The 16790-nt window shown below is 38.5% G+C and overlaps 1 protein-coding gene across 2 annotated transcripts in view; it reads left to right on the top strand.

The window, feature by feature from the left end:
• Nucleotides 1–16790, top strand: part of SAP30BP (SAP30 binding protein) — a 46604-nt gene that overhangs the window by 26726 nt on the left and 3088 nt on the right. For both annotated transcript variants that reach the window (XM_070739918.1, XM_070739917.1), the window contains 6 exons: nucleotides 1315–1357; nucleotides 9450–9538; nucleotides 11781–11872; nucleotides 13097–13157; nucleotides 13773–13824; nucleotides 14128–14186. In XM_070739918.1, the coding sequence (XP_070596019.1) occupies nucleotides 1315–1357; nucleotides 9450–9538; nucleotides 11781–11872; nucleotides 13097–13157; nucleotides 13773–13824; nucleotides 14128–14186 (396 nt within the window). The remainder of the gene's footprint in view (nucleotides 1–1314; nucleotides 1358–9449; nucleotides 9539–11780; nucleotides 11873–13096; nucleotides 13158–13772; nucleotides 13825–14127; nucleotides 14187–16790) is intronic.

Here is a 16790-nt window from a genome sequence, read left to right as displayed (position 1 = left end):
TTAAGCATAAAACTTATCAGGAAAGACTTAATGAACTCAATCTGTATAGTCTGGAGGACAGAAGGGAAAGTGGGGACATGATCAAAACATTTAAATATTTTAAAGGGTTAAATAAAGTTCAGGAGGGAAGTGTTTTTAATAGGAAAGTGAACACAAGAACAAGGAGGCACAATCTCAGGTTAGTTGGGGAAAAGATCAGAAGCAATGTGAGAAAATATTATTTTACTGAAAGAGTAGTAGATGCTTGGAACAAACTTCCAGCAGATGTGGTTGGTAAATGCATAGTAACTTAATTTAAACATCCATGGGATGAACATATATCCATCCTAAGATAAAATATAAGAAATAGTATACAGGCAGACTAGATGGACCATGAGGTCTTTTTCTGCCGTCAATCTTCTATGTTTCTAAGTTATTAGTCAGAAATAGTCCCCCCACACACACTTTTATCTGTATTCAAGTGCTGCATTGATCAGTACATTATGAGGGAGGGAGAAGGTTTTTTTATTCATTTCTTCATAATCATGCACAACTGATATCCAGACATTCATGCCTGTTTCACTTGCCCTTTCCTTAAGCCTAAAAAAAACCCCATTATCATCATCTTCCTTCAAAGGCTCTTACTTTTTGAGAATTTTATCCATTTCTGACTCTTAGGGGTGTGGAGAACAGAAGAGTAAAACAATATTTTGTCACCCTGCTAGCTTTTATACTTCACTCCTACAGATTCCTATGTTGCAACTCTCCTAATTTTACAGCAACCAGGCTTTGAGTTATTGAAGTCATTGAGCTATCCACCATAATCCCAAATCACTTTCCTGTTAAGTATCATATGCAAAGTTAGCTTGCTTTGCGGAGTTGTGCAGCAACTTACCCTGCAATTTGAATACCTCATTCATTCTCCCAATTTGGAAAGATATTTTTCAAGCTCCTTGGTTTCCCCCTTTTATTGATTCATTTCAAACAACCTAAATTTGTCATTGGCCTTCTAATTTTGCAACATAAATTGCATTAAAGTTCAAAGACATTACTGGAATAAGAGTTATTGCATTCAGTTGTAAAATTTCATGAGATGATACATTGGGAATAGGGTTGGTTCTGATTTTCTACAATTCAATTGATGTTTAACCTCTTTTGTTCTAAATTTGGGCTCTTGGTTGCAGATGCTAAGGATCTGTATTGTGTGCCTCTGAGTACGATTAATTGCATAGACTTGAGTGATAAACACTGTACATTCAGGCATTTACAAAGCCTGAATACCATACAGGCATTTTGCTAATCTTTTGTTGTTTTTCCTTCTTTGCTTGCACTTAGGACTTTTTAGAACTGGAAAAGAGGGATCCCCAGGAGTTAGTTGGTAAGTATTAAAAAAATATTATTTTACCTCACCTTATTTTCCTTAAACGATTAATGCTATTTTGAAAGTTCATACAATTCCCTTCTCACTGTGAAATCAGGCATGGGCAGTGCATAGAGGTGAAAGAAGAAAAGCTCCACAGTCTGGTCCTAACTTTTGCAAGATGGCCATGTACAGTAATAGGCTCCTTTTTCTTACCTGGGGCTTTTTTCTGCCTACTCATGTTTCTTCTTCCTTGTTTGAGCCTGCTCAAGTACATACTTATTCATAACTCTTCACAACCAGTTACTTTTCCTCCTTTGTATAAGAATTAACACCTCTGGCAGCTGTCGTTCTCATTTTTCTTATGCAATCGTTTCTTTTTCATGCTTGTTCTTTCCTATTCGTCCCAAGTATTCCTTCTTTCCTCTCAAATGGCTACAGAGGGCAACTGCAATTTATTTTCGGTTTAATTATTAAGTGAACCCATTTTATATCTTTAAGTGACACTGAGGAGATTGCTGGGAAAAGTTGCTTGAGGAGAAAAAAAAGAAAAAAAATCCAAATTTCTTTAGCGGCTTCATACTCCCATACATAGTTTCCTCTAAGCTGAGCAGTGAGCAATCGCTCACTTAAAAATCATCATCAACTCAGAGTTTTCCAAACCTGCCCAGAAGCCGAGAGGGAAAGAGTGAGAGGGAAGGAGAGAGAGAGGAAGAGAGAGAAACAGATAGAAAAAAGAGAGGAAGGAAAAGAGAAAGAAAAAGAATGGGAGTAAGGAAGAGAGAAAGAAAATCAAAATCTAGTTTGAAACTAGCTCAACTATTTAAGTGGCATTTTGATATTGATAGAGTTGCCCTATTATGAGCTCACTGTTATAGACACACAGTACAGTATTTTATTTTGAAATTCTCTGAGGCAAAACAGGGTGGGGTTTTTTTTTGTTTGTTTGTTTGTTTGTTTGTTTATCTATCTATCTGTCTGTCTGTCTGTCTGTCTATCTATCTATCTATCTATCTATCTATCTATCTATCTATCTATCTATCTATCTATTTATTATTTCTGTGCCGCCCAGTCCCGAAAGGACTGCCGCTCAGACACTATACTTTTCCGCCCACCCCCCCAAAAAATTAGAGGGAACACTGCTCCCATAGATTAATATTTTCTTTCTATAAATGAATTTCTCCTCCTTCCTGATGTAGGAATCAAAGCTCCAAACATGTTACCTATAATTTAGGGAGAATAATGGGTGCAATACTGAGATTTTATCAGCGCTTATAAAAATTCCCCTAGTATTAGTAATGTGATATACTAGAGTTGGGAAAACAACATTATCAAGAATTGATATTAAAATATGTTGATTTCATTGTGTATCCTTGAATCCACGAATAAGTTAGCTCACTATATTTCTGTTGCAAAATGTGTGCTTGATTGGCACATCAATGCTCCTTGTATGTCTGTTTTGCTTTTACCAGAAACTAAGAAAATCTGCTCTGCTTTGCATAAGATTCAAACAGTTTTGGACTGAGGAGAATGCCAGTTTAAAATTCATTGCTCCCTATTGTTTCTGCAAAGATTTTTGTGCACATTGAATGTATAGTAACTTCATCCAGGCATAAGTTGGATAGACCAGAGGTAGGCAAAGTTGGCTCTTCTATGACATGTGGACTTCAACTCCCAGAATTCCTGAGCTAGTGTGATTGGCTCAGGAATTCTGGAAGTTGAAGTCCACAAGTCATAGAAGAGCCAACTTTGCCTACCCCAGGATAGACAATTCTATTTTGCGAAAGACTGGCTGACTGGTTTTTTTAGCACTTATTCCTTCATTAATATTACATTAAAAACGTAGGTATAACATAATTTTGAAATATAATTAAAGCAGAAGACCATTTCAACATGAGAGATATGCACAATACTCTCATGTTTTCTCTCTTACAAGCTTCAGCATGTTTCCTTCTTCAAAAATTAAATGTTTAGGCTTTTGTTCTACTTCTGGCTTCTTACAATTTTATTACAGTCAGGTTTTGCGGTTGTTGTTGTTGTTTTATGCAGATACCATACTGCTTGAGGTAGCTTACATGATGGTTTCTATTCATTTTATACCTTACAAAGCAATCCTGTAAGGTAGATTGCTCTAAGGGAAGATGCTATCCAGTAAAGTCTGTGGCTAACCCAGAGTCTTCAGTCTACGTCGTACCAGTGCAATCCAATTTCACTTAATGAACACTATAAATGAGCTAGTTTCTTCCTCCCTTTCTTAATTAGTCTATATATGTATATGTCACATGTTTTTGCTGAATTTGAAAATTAAGGGGACTAGGATAGATCTATTTTGGCCTTATTCTGGCCTCATCAGCTAGCCATACCCTCACTGGGACTTGAACTTGCAACCTTGGTCTTTTAAGGCAGAGAATTAACCTCTAGGCTACAGTATACAATCTCTTCAGCTCTGTACCAGGGAAGGGTTACATGTTTTTTGTGTTGAATCACCCTGGTATATTGAAGGAACATCACAGCTCCTTTTTTGCCTCTCGGCCCAACCCAGGCCATTTCCAAGGCAGTTAATTTTATTGATAGCCGACAATTCTATCTGTATGTGTCACATGTACATACATATATGCCTACTCTTTAATATACATATATGAACTGAACTGCTGCCACTGGTGCCCAAGTTAAATGTCATCTTCCAAACACCTGACTCATTGAGAAATGACAGGATGGGGGATTAGAGCCCAACACATTAGACTATAGCATGGTGAGTGGCTTAATTGAAATCTGAAAAAGAAAAAGATTTCAGAACTGCCACATGCATTGGAGGGCGGGAGGCAGAAATAGATAGGAGTGGGACATAGCAGAGCACGAATGACTCAGTTTTCATAAGATAAACACAAAACAATTCAAAGTGATTTGTTGGCCCTGGAATAAAAAGAAAAAAATACACTTTTAGCAAGTTGCCTGAGGTGAAAAATAGTCACTGGAGTGTTGATTGAACAGGCATTTGATTTGGGCAATGAATGTGTGGTTTGACATATGAGTGATCTTGGAGAAAAGAACTTTGAAATCATTTATCGGAAGTTAATTTGCAGAAGGTTAATTGGAACATGGGCAGCTCCCACCTCATGCGCAAAAGGCAAGTTTCAGTCTCATTGTATGCCTTCTATAAAGTGAGAACTATATTTTTATAACACATTGCCATGATGATTTACAATAACTTTATAGGAATCATTTAATGATTGTCTTTACCTAGATTACCCGTTTGCAGCCATTTTATGCTAGCATGTTTAACCATTCATACAATGGTTAAGAAGTTTTTATATAGAAGTGAAAAGACATGCTGTTCTTCTGTGCTTTGTAAAGATAAGGTGCAGGCAATACGATCACATTTTTTAGAGCACGGACCTGGATAATGGTGCCTTTTCTGCAACCCACGTTGCAGAATTTCTGGTACTCTGCTATAGAGATGACATGCAAAAATAACCAACCTTATTTTGCTTTAAAATGGAACTATTCTCAATGTTGCTATGTACATTACTGCATAGCTGTTGATTGTTTCTAGGATTTTTATCAAATGGTTTTAATTTTCTTACGATTGCTTACTTGGATGTGCAATACAGTAATATTGTTGATGTTTTGCTTACTGCTGTAATTGTAAGCTGCTGACAGTCCTTAGATTGAAATAAATAACTAGTGGGTTGCTACACAGAAAGGTTTTCTCCAAGGAAACAGGCGATTTCAAATGGTTGCTGTAAACCTTATTCATCCACCCATAGAAGAAAAGCTTGAAAACTAATGAAAAACTAATTAGTTTTCAGAAAACACTGTAAAGGCATAATATAATTTCCCTATGAAGCACAAGTAAAGACCTGTAGTTGATTTGCAGAGAAACTGCACCCTATTAATGGATGGCAGAAGTATAGGTAGTGCTCAATTTACAACCTTTCATTTAGTGTCTGTTCAAAGTTCAAACGGCACTGAAAAAAGTGACTTACAACCAATTTTCACCCTTATGACCATTGCAGCAGCTCCATGGTCACATGATCAAAATTTGAAAGCTTAGCATGTGCTTATGAGAGTTGCACTGTCCCAGAGTCATGTGATCACCTATTGTGACCTACTAGCAAGCAAAGTCAATGGGGGAAGCCAGATTCACTTTGCAACCATGTTGCTAACAATTAAAGTGTCCCATTGAACATCTGTGACAATAAAAATCACAAAATGGGTCGAGGCTTAACAAACCACCTCTTCTCAGAAACAGACATGTTTGGACTTAATGGTGGTCGTAAGTTGAGGACTTACGCACAAATCCCAGCGACCGATTAGGTCCCACAGAGTGGGCCTTCTCCGGGTCCCGTCAACTAAACAATGTTGGTTGGCGGGCCCCAGGGGAAGAGCCTTCTCTGTGGCGGCCCCGACTCTCTGGAACCAACTCCCCCCAGAGATTAGAACTGCCCCTACTCTCCCTGCCTTTCGTAAACTCCTTAAAACCCACCTTTGTCGTCAGGCATGGGGGAACTGAATCACCTCCCCCGGGCATGTACAATTTATGCATGGTATGTTTGTGTGAATGTTTGCTTAGTAAATGGGGTTTTTTAAATATTTTAAATTATATTTAGATCTGTCATGAATTGTTGTATCCTGCTGTGAGCCGCCCCGAGTCTGCGGAGAGGGGCGGCATACAAATCTAAATAATAAATAAAATAAATAAATAAATAAACTTCCTGTACCAATAAGTTAATGAAGGCTTTTTGGTTTGGAGAAATGCAAGACGATATAGCTCCATAGAGTTCCTTAAAGGAACTCTATGGAGCTGTATCGTCTTGAAGAGCAGGGGAGGTTATGTGTCTTGGAATCAATCTTGACTTCTGGCAATAGCCAGGCAATAGACTTCTAGCAACTGCCTTGGCAAGTCCCTGTAGTTTTCTTAGCAAGGTCTTAGCAAGATTTACCATGACCTGTTTCCTAGAGCTGAGAGAGAGTGATTGGCCAAAGTCACCCAGCCGGTTTTGGGCTTAGATGGGCTAAAATTCATGGTCTCCCAGTTTCTAGCCTTGTGCTTTAACCCCTAGAAAATATTCTCTAACGTTAGGTAGTGTTCTGCCAGTAAAGTATATCTGTGCAGTATAAGCAGATTTCTTATAGTGCTGATGTTGGAATATTTCATGATACATTTCTAATTCCAGTCAAGTCCCAGCTTATTTAAAGTGGCTTGCATTGCCTTCCTCAAACCTTTTGACAAAACCATAGCTGCAAGGTATGGATAATTATTTCTTTTGCTAATGTGCTGGTTGCGCTCATAGGGGTGAGTCATGTCTGGAATCAACATCCTGGATTCCCAACGCGGTATTCTTTAGACTGGTAAGCAGCAAGGGGACCACACCCTGGCAGGGTTTGCGGCCTGTGTCACTGATTGGGCTTCAACAAAAGCAACAAAATTTCATCTTTGCCAAAATCGCATAGGGAAGAATACATAAATGTCTACCATTGCATCCTGGCATTGTGCTCCTTTTCAAAGGAAAGATGCTGGAGTGAAAATACCAGATGTAATTACCCCTTTGTTTTCTTCTTTCTTTATACTGTAATCGTTTTAGGGCTTAGGCATCCAGTTGATTTAAATACCCATACAGATACTTTGCCTACCCCAGTAATTGCATTTTAATATATATTACAAGCTTTTTCTCTCTTTGATTGTCTTTCTCTTAAAGGACTAGTATAACACGTTACCTAGTGTGCCAAATTGATTCAGAAAAACTAGGCACCAATTCGCCCATTGGGCCACCTAGGGTGACTTGAGGAGCCCATTAGAAAATGAGCATAGAATACACCATAATTGAGAATTACTACCTGCTGTTTAGTATTTGCTATTTGATTATTAAGTCGCTCTCCAAGCAGCATGCTATTTCTGTGTGATTTCTCTGAACGTGTCTTTTTCATGTTTTAATGTAAAATGGTAGTAAAGAAAAGTTTTAGATCAATCTAAAGCTTTTGTTTACAGGTGTAAATATATATTTAAGTTCTCAATTCTCCATTGATTTCAATTTAGGTTAAGTAATATATTCAGTATTTTGCCTTTATCAAAAATTTTTAAGAAACCAACAGCCTCATCTTGCTCCAGGTGTTGAACTCTTGTCTAATCTCCAAGATCAATAAACACCATTTGTGTTTTGCTTTTTGCCTCACTGGCCCCTATTGAAGTGCAGTTTTTAATTAAAAACAATGGCCCGACTCTCACAACAGTAGCTGTAAGTCTGTAGCTTGTTGTCAGGAGGTTCTGGAACCAGTTCGTGTTTCTCTGGAGATGTTGGCAAGATTTCCTTTCTCATAAAAACACATTCTCTGGAAATGTCAAAGAACATTTCTTTGTCACTTGTGACTGCTGGAGAATTCAACCCTGCATACCATTCTAAAATCAACTATAATTGAGGAATTGTTCCAATTATAGCATCTTCAACAAATTTCCAAAGCTTTTCAGTAGAACAGAAATTCAGATGAATATATTGTATTACCTATATATCACACAATGGAGGCCTGGCTGAGAGTCGCAATTAGTAAGCTACATACAGAATTGTGGCTTTACCTTTACTGAGGTTTTTTTTTCATAGACAGCAGATAAAGGTAGTAAAGATACAATCCACTATGAGCTCAGCAATTAGTATTATTAAAATGGGAAAAAACGAATGGAAAGAGGTTTTGTTTTTTTCCATGAACTGCCCCGCCCTAAAATTCACTAAAACATTTGTTCACAAATAAACTTTTCAGATCACAGGCAGAGCCTCATGCCAAGGGGAGAGTCCAGTACACAACCTTTCCTTGGAATAATACACTTAGAAAATCAGCCATTTTTCTGTTGTCAATAATCTATACACGACCCTGCTGAATATTTATCAGATTATGCCTTTTGCAATGTGTTTTAAATGAGGAATGTCAACAAACATCTTGTAGCATCTTGAGGCTTTCACATTTTAGTTCAACAATCACACCCATGATTAACAAATATTTAGGGAAAATATTGCCTATATATGGGAAAACGTCTGAATTGACCATCTGTCATATTGAAGGCTGTTTAATTTATGCATTCATTAAAAAAATTTAGTGAATGCACGTTTTGGCTATATGTCAACACCAGTACTCCGGATTCCTACATCTTTCAGTTAATATGAACTGCAGCTTCTACTAACTTTAGCCAAAGTGTCCAATAGGAAGTACAGGTAGTTGGAGATTGTGAAAAATACAAGAGTTAGGGAAATAAGAAGGAAAATATTACATAAGTGGTATTACACACCCGTTCAACTTGCATACTTTCAGCAGAATGCTAGGGGTATTTGTTGGCATGGGTGCCAAGATAAAGGAGTGTTTATGCATATGTTTTGGGAATGCCTGATAGTGCAGAATTTTTGGCAAAAAGTGTAAGAGGATATTAATAGGATGTTAAATATACGATGGATAATTAACTAAGGAATTGGCAATATTAGTTAAAAGTAATGCAATGGGAGAATTTAGAGAAATACAACAAGCATCGATAGAAAGTGCTCAGGCGGTAATAGTCTTTGGTTGGAAGAATGCGACAAAATGGACAATGCAAAATTGGTACCTGTACATGGTGGATCACATTCAATTTGAGATTATGGATAAAAGGATGAATTTGGTTAATGAAACTGATTTGCGACAACTGATGATATGATGGGACAAAGTAAGAGGATATATGGCGAGTAGAATCCGAGAACAAGCTACAAGAAACAAATTGGAATCACTTTATAATATGTAAGATACTTTGTTCCCCGATTTGGTGGTGGAGTATGAATGTTTGTCTGGTGGTGGGCACAATTCACAAAGCACTTGTTTTATGTTGTGTGTATGTTTATATTGTAAAAAATCAATAAAAATATTATTATATTATTATATTAAAAAAAGAGATTGTGAAAAGTATAGTTATACAGTTATATAGTTATATACACAGAGAAAAATGTATGCGTGCTTATTTGTCAATTAATCTGCTTCCCAGATTTTAAGAACCACTCACTTATTTGGGTTATCTATTATTAATATCACAAAGCAATTTTTACAAATAAACTGAATTTGCTATGATTTCTAATTCTGAAGGCCTCTGTCTTTCTAGCTTCCTTCTCTGAGCGGGTAAGGAACATGTCACCTGATGATATCAAAATCCCCCCAGAACCACAAGGCAGATGTTCCAACCACTTACAGGTAAGATTTTCCTTGAATTTTTATTTTTCCTTTTTCTAATCTCTAACATCGTCTATATTTAATCACCATCTTAATCTGAGATTCTGCAAATAGTATCTGTTTCAGGAATCTTGTATAAAGGTCTTTTATTTTTAACCAAAAGTTTTATTTATACACATATATACATAATACACAAAATACATTTAAAAACATTGGACATTTGTGTAGCAAATCTGTGTTCATTTCTTATTCTGCTCACAACCTATTATGTAACTATTTTTGGTGTATTATTATAAATAAGTCATACACATTGTTCTTACTTCTATGTTTAATTTTATGTCTATTTTCCCTTAACCCATTTGGCACCAAGAAATCATTCCAGTTAATAATATTATTGCTAAGAATACATTTATTACTTTTTCCTTTTTTTCCAGCCAGCAGTAGAACTTTCCCCAATATTTATAATATTATATAAAGGTCTAACCATGCACATTTTCTTTCGTATTCACTACACACACACACACAATATTTTTTGGAGTATAAGACACACTTTTTTCAAGTTTCAAGTTTTATTGGATTTATATGCCGCCCCTCTCCGAAAACTCGGGGCGGCTAACAACAATCATGAACAATATACAATAAAATCCAATACTAAAAGTAAATTAAAACCCCTTAATATATAAAACCAAACATACCTACAAACATACCATGCATACAGTTGCAACGGCCTAGGGGGAGAAGAAGTCTTAATTCCCCCATGCCTGGCGGCAGAGGTGGGTTTTAAGTAGCTTACGAAAGGCAAGGAGGGTGGGGGCAATTCTAATCTCTGGGGGGAGTTGGTTCCAGAGGGCCGGGGCCGCCACAGAGAAGGCTCTTCCCCTGGGTCCCGCCAAGTGGCATTTTTTCTTCCCTAAAAGAGGCTGAAAATTTCTGTGAGTCTTATACTCCGAATGTAGCTTTTTATTTTTTCCAGTCCTAATTTGGTGCTAATGATCTTCCCGCTTCCTATACCCTCTGGAGAAGCTTTTTTCCCCAGCCTTTGCAGGCTTGTTTTTAGTCTCACTCCCTCTGAAAAATGTTTTTTCATTATAATGAGGTGCTAACAATCTTCCTGGCTTGCAGGATTTTTTTATTCCTGTTCCCTCCGAAGAAGGGATCCCTAAATCTTTGCAGGCTTGTTTTCATTCCTATTCCCTTCCAAAAAAATTTTTCAGCCCTAGCCAGAATATAAAAGAATGAGCTGAAGCTGACCAGACTAATGAATACCTGGTTAGATTTTTTTGCCCTATTTTCCTACCCAAAAACTAAGGTGCTTTGTAATTGTAAAGAGATCCTGTAATAGCTTTGTAATTGTAAAGAGATCCTGTCATGTCAGATGTTATTAATCCAAATGATGCTGTTAGCTGTCACTTGACACTCACATAGTCATCCTGGTTCTTTTTAACACAAAGTGGGCTGAAATCAGTTACAATATTTAAAGCAACAGCTTATTGTTATGGGATTCTGAAGAACACCTTTTGAAGAGGGAAGAATGTATTTGTGTATCAATGTGTCTGGGGGTTTTTTTCCATTCAAAAGAAGCTGTTGCACATTGAATTCTTAAAGGATTTTTCATGTATATTAAAGAAGTGTTTGTTGCTGTGCTCTAGATATAATTTTTTTACAGCCTAAGTACGCATGTTAACATGTTCTTAGTTTATCAACTAAAATTCCTGTTAATGTGTGACCTTGCATTATTGTAATTATAGTTACTCTGTTTAAATTGTTAAGTTCAACACTTATTTGTACAAGAGCACACACAATAGATTATAAACATTATACCAGTGTTTCCCAACTTTGGCAACTTGAAGATATCTGGACTTCAACTCCCAGAATTCCCCAGCCAGCAAATGCTGGCTGGGGAATTCTGGGAATTGAAGTCCAAATATCTTCAAGTTGCCAAGGTTGGGAAACACTGCATTATACTATTGCAGTGTAATTAAAACAGGGTTGGGGAATCTGTGGCTCTTCAGACATTTTTGAACCCAAACCCAAAGTCGCACTAACTAATATAAACAATATTGAGAAGATGCTAAGAACCTTAGTTCTTCTTGACCTTGTCTTCTGAGAATACCTGGACTGTAATTCAAAACATATAAATATATATATAAAAATATTAATTTATTTATTTAATTCGACTTCTAAGCCACCCAATCCCAAAGGACTCAGGATACCTGACTGTTGTCATTCCTTTGATTATATTCCTATATTTTTTTCCCTTTAGGACAAAATACAGAAGCTATATGAAAGGAAAAACAAGGAAGGTATGGACATGAACTTGATAATTCAAAGGAAAAAAGAATTCCGAAATCCCAGGTAAGTAGTGGTCTGGAAGCACATTTGTAGACCACCAAGTTCAAAATTTGAGTGATTGCCAAATGTTCATACAAGGACTTCACTGGGATAGTAATATTGATATAATAAGCTCTATCTCTGTCATATTTATATGCAACAATGAAGACTCAGGGTTCAGACGTATATACTGTACTACTACTTAGAGAATTATCTGTGGACTCTTCATGAGTTGGGATTGGACTGAAGGAAGAACGGGTTTTGTTTCTGCAACTGGCTAAAGATTTTCTATGTAAAATATATTCTTTCAGTTTGATGAAAATATGCAAACTGGTTGATGTTTGAGTCCCCCCCAAGAAAAAAATATGTCTGTCTGTCTAAGTATCTATCTGTCTATCTGTCTGTCTGTCTATCTATCTATCTATCTATCTATCTATCTATCTATCTATCTATCTATCTATCTATCTTCCTGTCTGTCTTCCTGTCTGTCTTCCTGTCTGTCTGTCTGTCTGTCTGTCTGTCTGTCTGTCTGTCTGTCTGTCTATCTATCTATCTATCTATCTATCTATCTATCTATCTATCTATCTATCTATCTATCTATCTACATATCAGATTTCTATGCTGCCCTTCTCCTGAGACTCAGGACCTGCCTACTATATCTTCTATGGTAGGCAGGTACTACCCACAAGAACCACATTTGGGCTGGACAGCTGGTTATGCAGCCCCATTAGATCATAATAAAAATATTTTAGAAAAAATGAAACTTTTAGTGCAGCCCAGAGAAGCCAAATGATTGGACATGCTTGCTCTATAGGGAGATTAAGTAAACCATGTAAACATTCTGTGTTCTGAAATACCATTTCCTACAAATGATTGAGGGCTTATTCTTAATCGTTTACCCAGGTTCAGCTAAATGGTTGGCTCTGCGTTTTGTAGGCAAGAGATCTGGATCATTTAATCTGTAGAAGTGGAAGGGCAATAGTAGATAGAATTGTGTAGTCATGGGAAGTTTCAGCCTTTATTTCCTCTTTCCTTCTTCCATGGACCTCTGAGAAATAAATTAGAGGTTATTTTTAGTGTGTTGTCCATGCTTCTTGAAAATAATACAACTAATATAAGGCAATACAAATTTTAAGCATAAATATATCTTAACACACTAGTTTACTCCCAAGCCAGCCAGAAACTATTTAGTAACTCGAAATGGGACATGAAACAATGGAGATAATATGTTGCAATGCTTTGTTTCAGCATCTATGAGAAGCTGATCCAGTTCTGTGCAATTGATGAACTTGGCACTAATTATCCAAAGGTAAGTAGATTTAAAAGACTGGATCAACCACAACTTACTGTAGATATTTTGTTGGTTATAAAAATAAATTATTTCCCACTTAGCTTGGAGGATTATATTCTTTTCTGACTAAGAGCAGCTTCCTATTTTGTGGCATGAAAAAAAAGATTATTGGCAAACTAGAGCACTTATAGTAACTGAGAAAAAGGATATAATGTAGACACACATATAGGCACTATCTTCACCATTCTGCCATTATTATGAATTACTCTCCTTATAGCTAAGACAATAAACGTAAAAAGAAACAAATTAAATAAATAAATAAATCTGAAGCTTAAGGGACATTGCTTCATAGAATTTGTGGTCCATTGTAATTCCCACTGTCACAGCACAATTTGATATATTAACTGCCTTGAGTTACAGATAAAAAAGATAAGATTTAAAAAGATGACAGTGTGATTCTAGTTTTTAATCTGTTTAAAAACATCCATAAATTGTTTTATATGTTTGAAAACATCCATAAATCCATAAGCTATTCTTAACTACGATGTGAAGTCACGGGGTTTCTTGCCTTTAAATATTGTATAATTTAAAATTCACAAATGTAACATATTTTCCCTGTTTTTTTTCTTTTAGGACATGTTTGATCCTCATGGGTGGGCTGAAGATTCATATTATGAGGCACTAGGTATTGAAGATTTTTCTTCCTTGCTTTCTCTAGATTTCTATGCTCCAGTGAAATGGAGAAAATGTATGGTTAAAAAAATGCATTTTCTTTGTATGCAATCTGTTTTTCAAAGAGCTGAAAAGATTAGTTATAGCTTTTATTCCCCCTTTAGCTGAATTAGAGGAAACTTACAGTATTTTGCAATCTGGAGAACAAATGTTTTTAATAGATAATGTTTGATGCTGAAAATACTCAGATACTACTTTTTTGATCCACATATTTGAATCTGTTGAGTGTATTTACTGTTATTGGCTCTTTTTTCAGCAAAAGCACAGAAAATTGAAATGGACAAGCTAGAAAAAGCCAAGAAAGAGCGAACAAAGGTATCAGTTACATTTTGGAATGTAAAGAATTAAAGTGTTGCATTCCCCAGGTTGCACTTTGATAAATCTGCAGTTAATTAAATTAAGCAAATTAGACATTGTTTTCTTGACCAAAGATGACAGATATTTCAAGTACAGTGATCTCTCGGTTAGCGCGGAGGTTACGTTCCAAGACCTCCCGCGCTAACCGATTTCCGCGTTATATTGGATGCGGAAGTAAAACCACCATCTGCGCATGTGCGCCATTTTTTTCATGGCCGCACATGCGCAGATGGTGGAGTTTGCGTGTGGGCGGTGGGGAAGACCAAGGGAAGATTCCTTCAGCCGCCCAACAGCTGATCTGCTCCGCAGCGCGGAAGCAGCGAGGAGCCGAAGATGGGGTAAAGGCAAAGGGGAAACCCCATCTTCGGCTCCTCGCTGCTGCCGTGCTGCGGAGCGGATCAGGTGTTGGGCGGCTGAAGGAACCTTCCCTTGGTCTTCCCGCTTGCCGCTTGCCAGTCCACACACGCCCCCCTGGATGAGCCGGCCACAGGGGCGAGGGGTGGGGATGAAGGGGCAGGACTTCCCGGGCGGAAGGCATGCTCGGCTCTGCCGCTCCAGCCCCTTTCGGCCGAGCAGCCAGGGAAGTCGAGCCAGGCGTGGCGGCGGCAGCGCTGCTTCTCCGGTCGCCCGGTCCTCTCCTGCCTCCTGCGCCGATGTTCCCCGCTGCGACGGAAGGCAGTCGCTTGGCTAGGGAGGCTCGGCCGAAAGCGGCTGGAGCGGCAGAGCCGAGCACGCCTTCCGCCCGGGAAGTCCTGCCCCTTCATCCCCACCCCTCGCCCCTGTGGTCGGCGGGGATGAAAGGGCAGGACTCCCTGGGTGGAAGGCGTGCTCGGCTCTGCCGCTCCAGCCGCTTTCGGCCGAGCCTCCCTAGCCAAGCGATTGCCTTCCGTCGCAGCGGGGAACATCGGCGCAGGAGGCAGGAGAGGACCGGGCGACCGGAGAAGCAGCGCTGCCGCCGCCACGCCTGGCTCGACTTCCCTGGCTGCTTGGCCGGGGAGGCTCGGCCGAAAGCGGCTGGAGCGGCAGAGCCGAGCACGCCTTCCACCCAGCGATTGTTCCGCTGCCGCCAGCATGGCCTGGCTGGCAGCGGAAAATGTAACGGAGCCCACGGGGGATTCGCCTTCCTCCCACCCGCAGCCGAGACTGATTGTGGGCTCCTTCGCAACCTCGGAGAGCTTCCGGGGCATGAAAGCTCACGAAAACCAGGAAGCTCTCCGAGGTTGCGAAGGAGCCCACGATCAGTCGGCTGCCGGCGGGAGGAAAGCGAATGCCACGGGGCTGGGCTCGGCTCCCCCCTCGGCTCCCCCCCTTACCAGCCCCGCCGCGGAAGGCTCCATTCTGTTCCCTGCCGGCCCGATTGAGCGGCCGGCGGTCTCCATTCAGGGAACAGAATAAAAAAAAATTTTTTTTTTAAAATTTTTTTTTTTAAAATAATATTTTAATATTTTATTTTTTAAATAATATTTTTTGAAAAACCGCGTTGCAGCGTTTCGCGCTAATCGAGAACGCGCAAGTCGAGGGACCACTGTATTCCAAAAGCATAGATAAGGATGGAGATATATAGTCATGTTTCTATTCCCAATAGCCTGTGTCTGTAGTCCTCGACTTACAACAATTCATTTAATGGCCATTTGAAGTTGCAGTAGCACTAAAAAAGTGACTTATGACTGTTTTTCATACTTACAACTATTGCAGCATTCCCAAACTCATGTGACCAAAATTCCGATGCTTGGCAACTGATTCATATTTATGACGGTTGCAGTGTCCGGAGGCCCTGTGAACACTTTGTGGCCTTCTAACAGTAGTTAATGGGGAAATCAGATTCACTTGAAACTGTTGACTAACTTAATTGTGGCAAGAAGGGTCATAAAATGGGGCAAAACTTATGAATAGCTGTCTTGCTTAAAGACAGAAATGTTGGACTCAATTGTGGTTACAAGTTGAGGATTATCTGTATGTTTGTATCTATAGCTTTATAAAACAATTCTTTGGGTTAAGGAATTGTTTACCTCAGAACCAACCGCTTCGTCCTCCTGTAGAATCCATACGCACCTAGTAAAAGGGCTGGATTTAGTGTATATTATCCAAATAGTTAATAATATACATGAGGGTTTCTCAGTAGCATGTTTGGACCTTAGTTCTTTTCATAGCCATTCAAATTGTTCCTTACATTATATTGTAATTGCATAATTCTGTGATTGGCCTCCTTCCTGCAATGATCTTGGCCTTGACCAAGTATGATGAGATTGTTGGGATTTTCCCAGCCACTGATGTGCCATTGTTGATGCTTTCTAGAAGTTCTAATTTCCTTATTTTTTTTACTGTTAAACAGTATGAAGTTCTAATTAATTAATTGTTTTAAACCCCTTTTATTCTAATTAAGAGACTTAGTATTTAAATAAGACTGAATAAGAAAATGAAAGAGACCCTCTTGTCTGCTATTCATGAAGAAAAAATCATTATTATTTCCTGATAAATAGCGGAGTGCTCATGCATAGAATCCCTGGGATTCTACCCGAATTGAGAATAGGAGCAAAGGTGTGTTCTTAATAATTTTGGAGG

The sequence above is a fragment of the Erythrolamprus reginae genome, chromosome 2 (assembly GCF_031021105.1).
Source record: "Erythrolamprus reginae isolate rEryReg1 chromosome 2, rEryReg1.hap1, whole genome shotgun sequence".
NCBI lineage: Eukaryota > Metazoa > Chordata > Lepidosauria > Squamata > Dipsadidae > Erythrolamprus > Erythrolamprus reginae.
The sequence above is the reverse complement of the archived record's forward strand: the minus strand, read 5'-3'. Positions and strand labels throughout refer to the sequence as shown.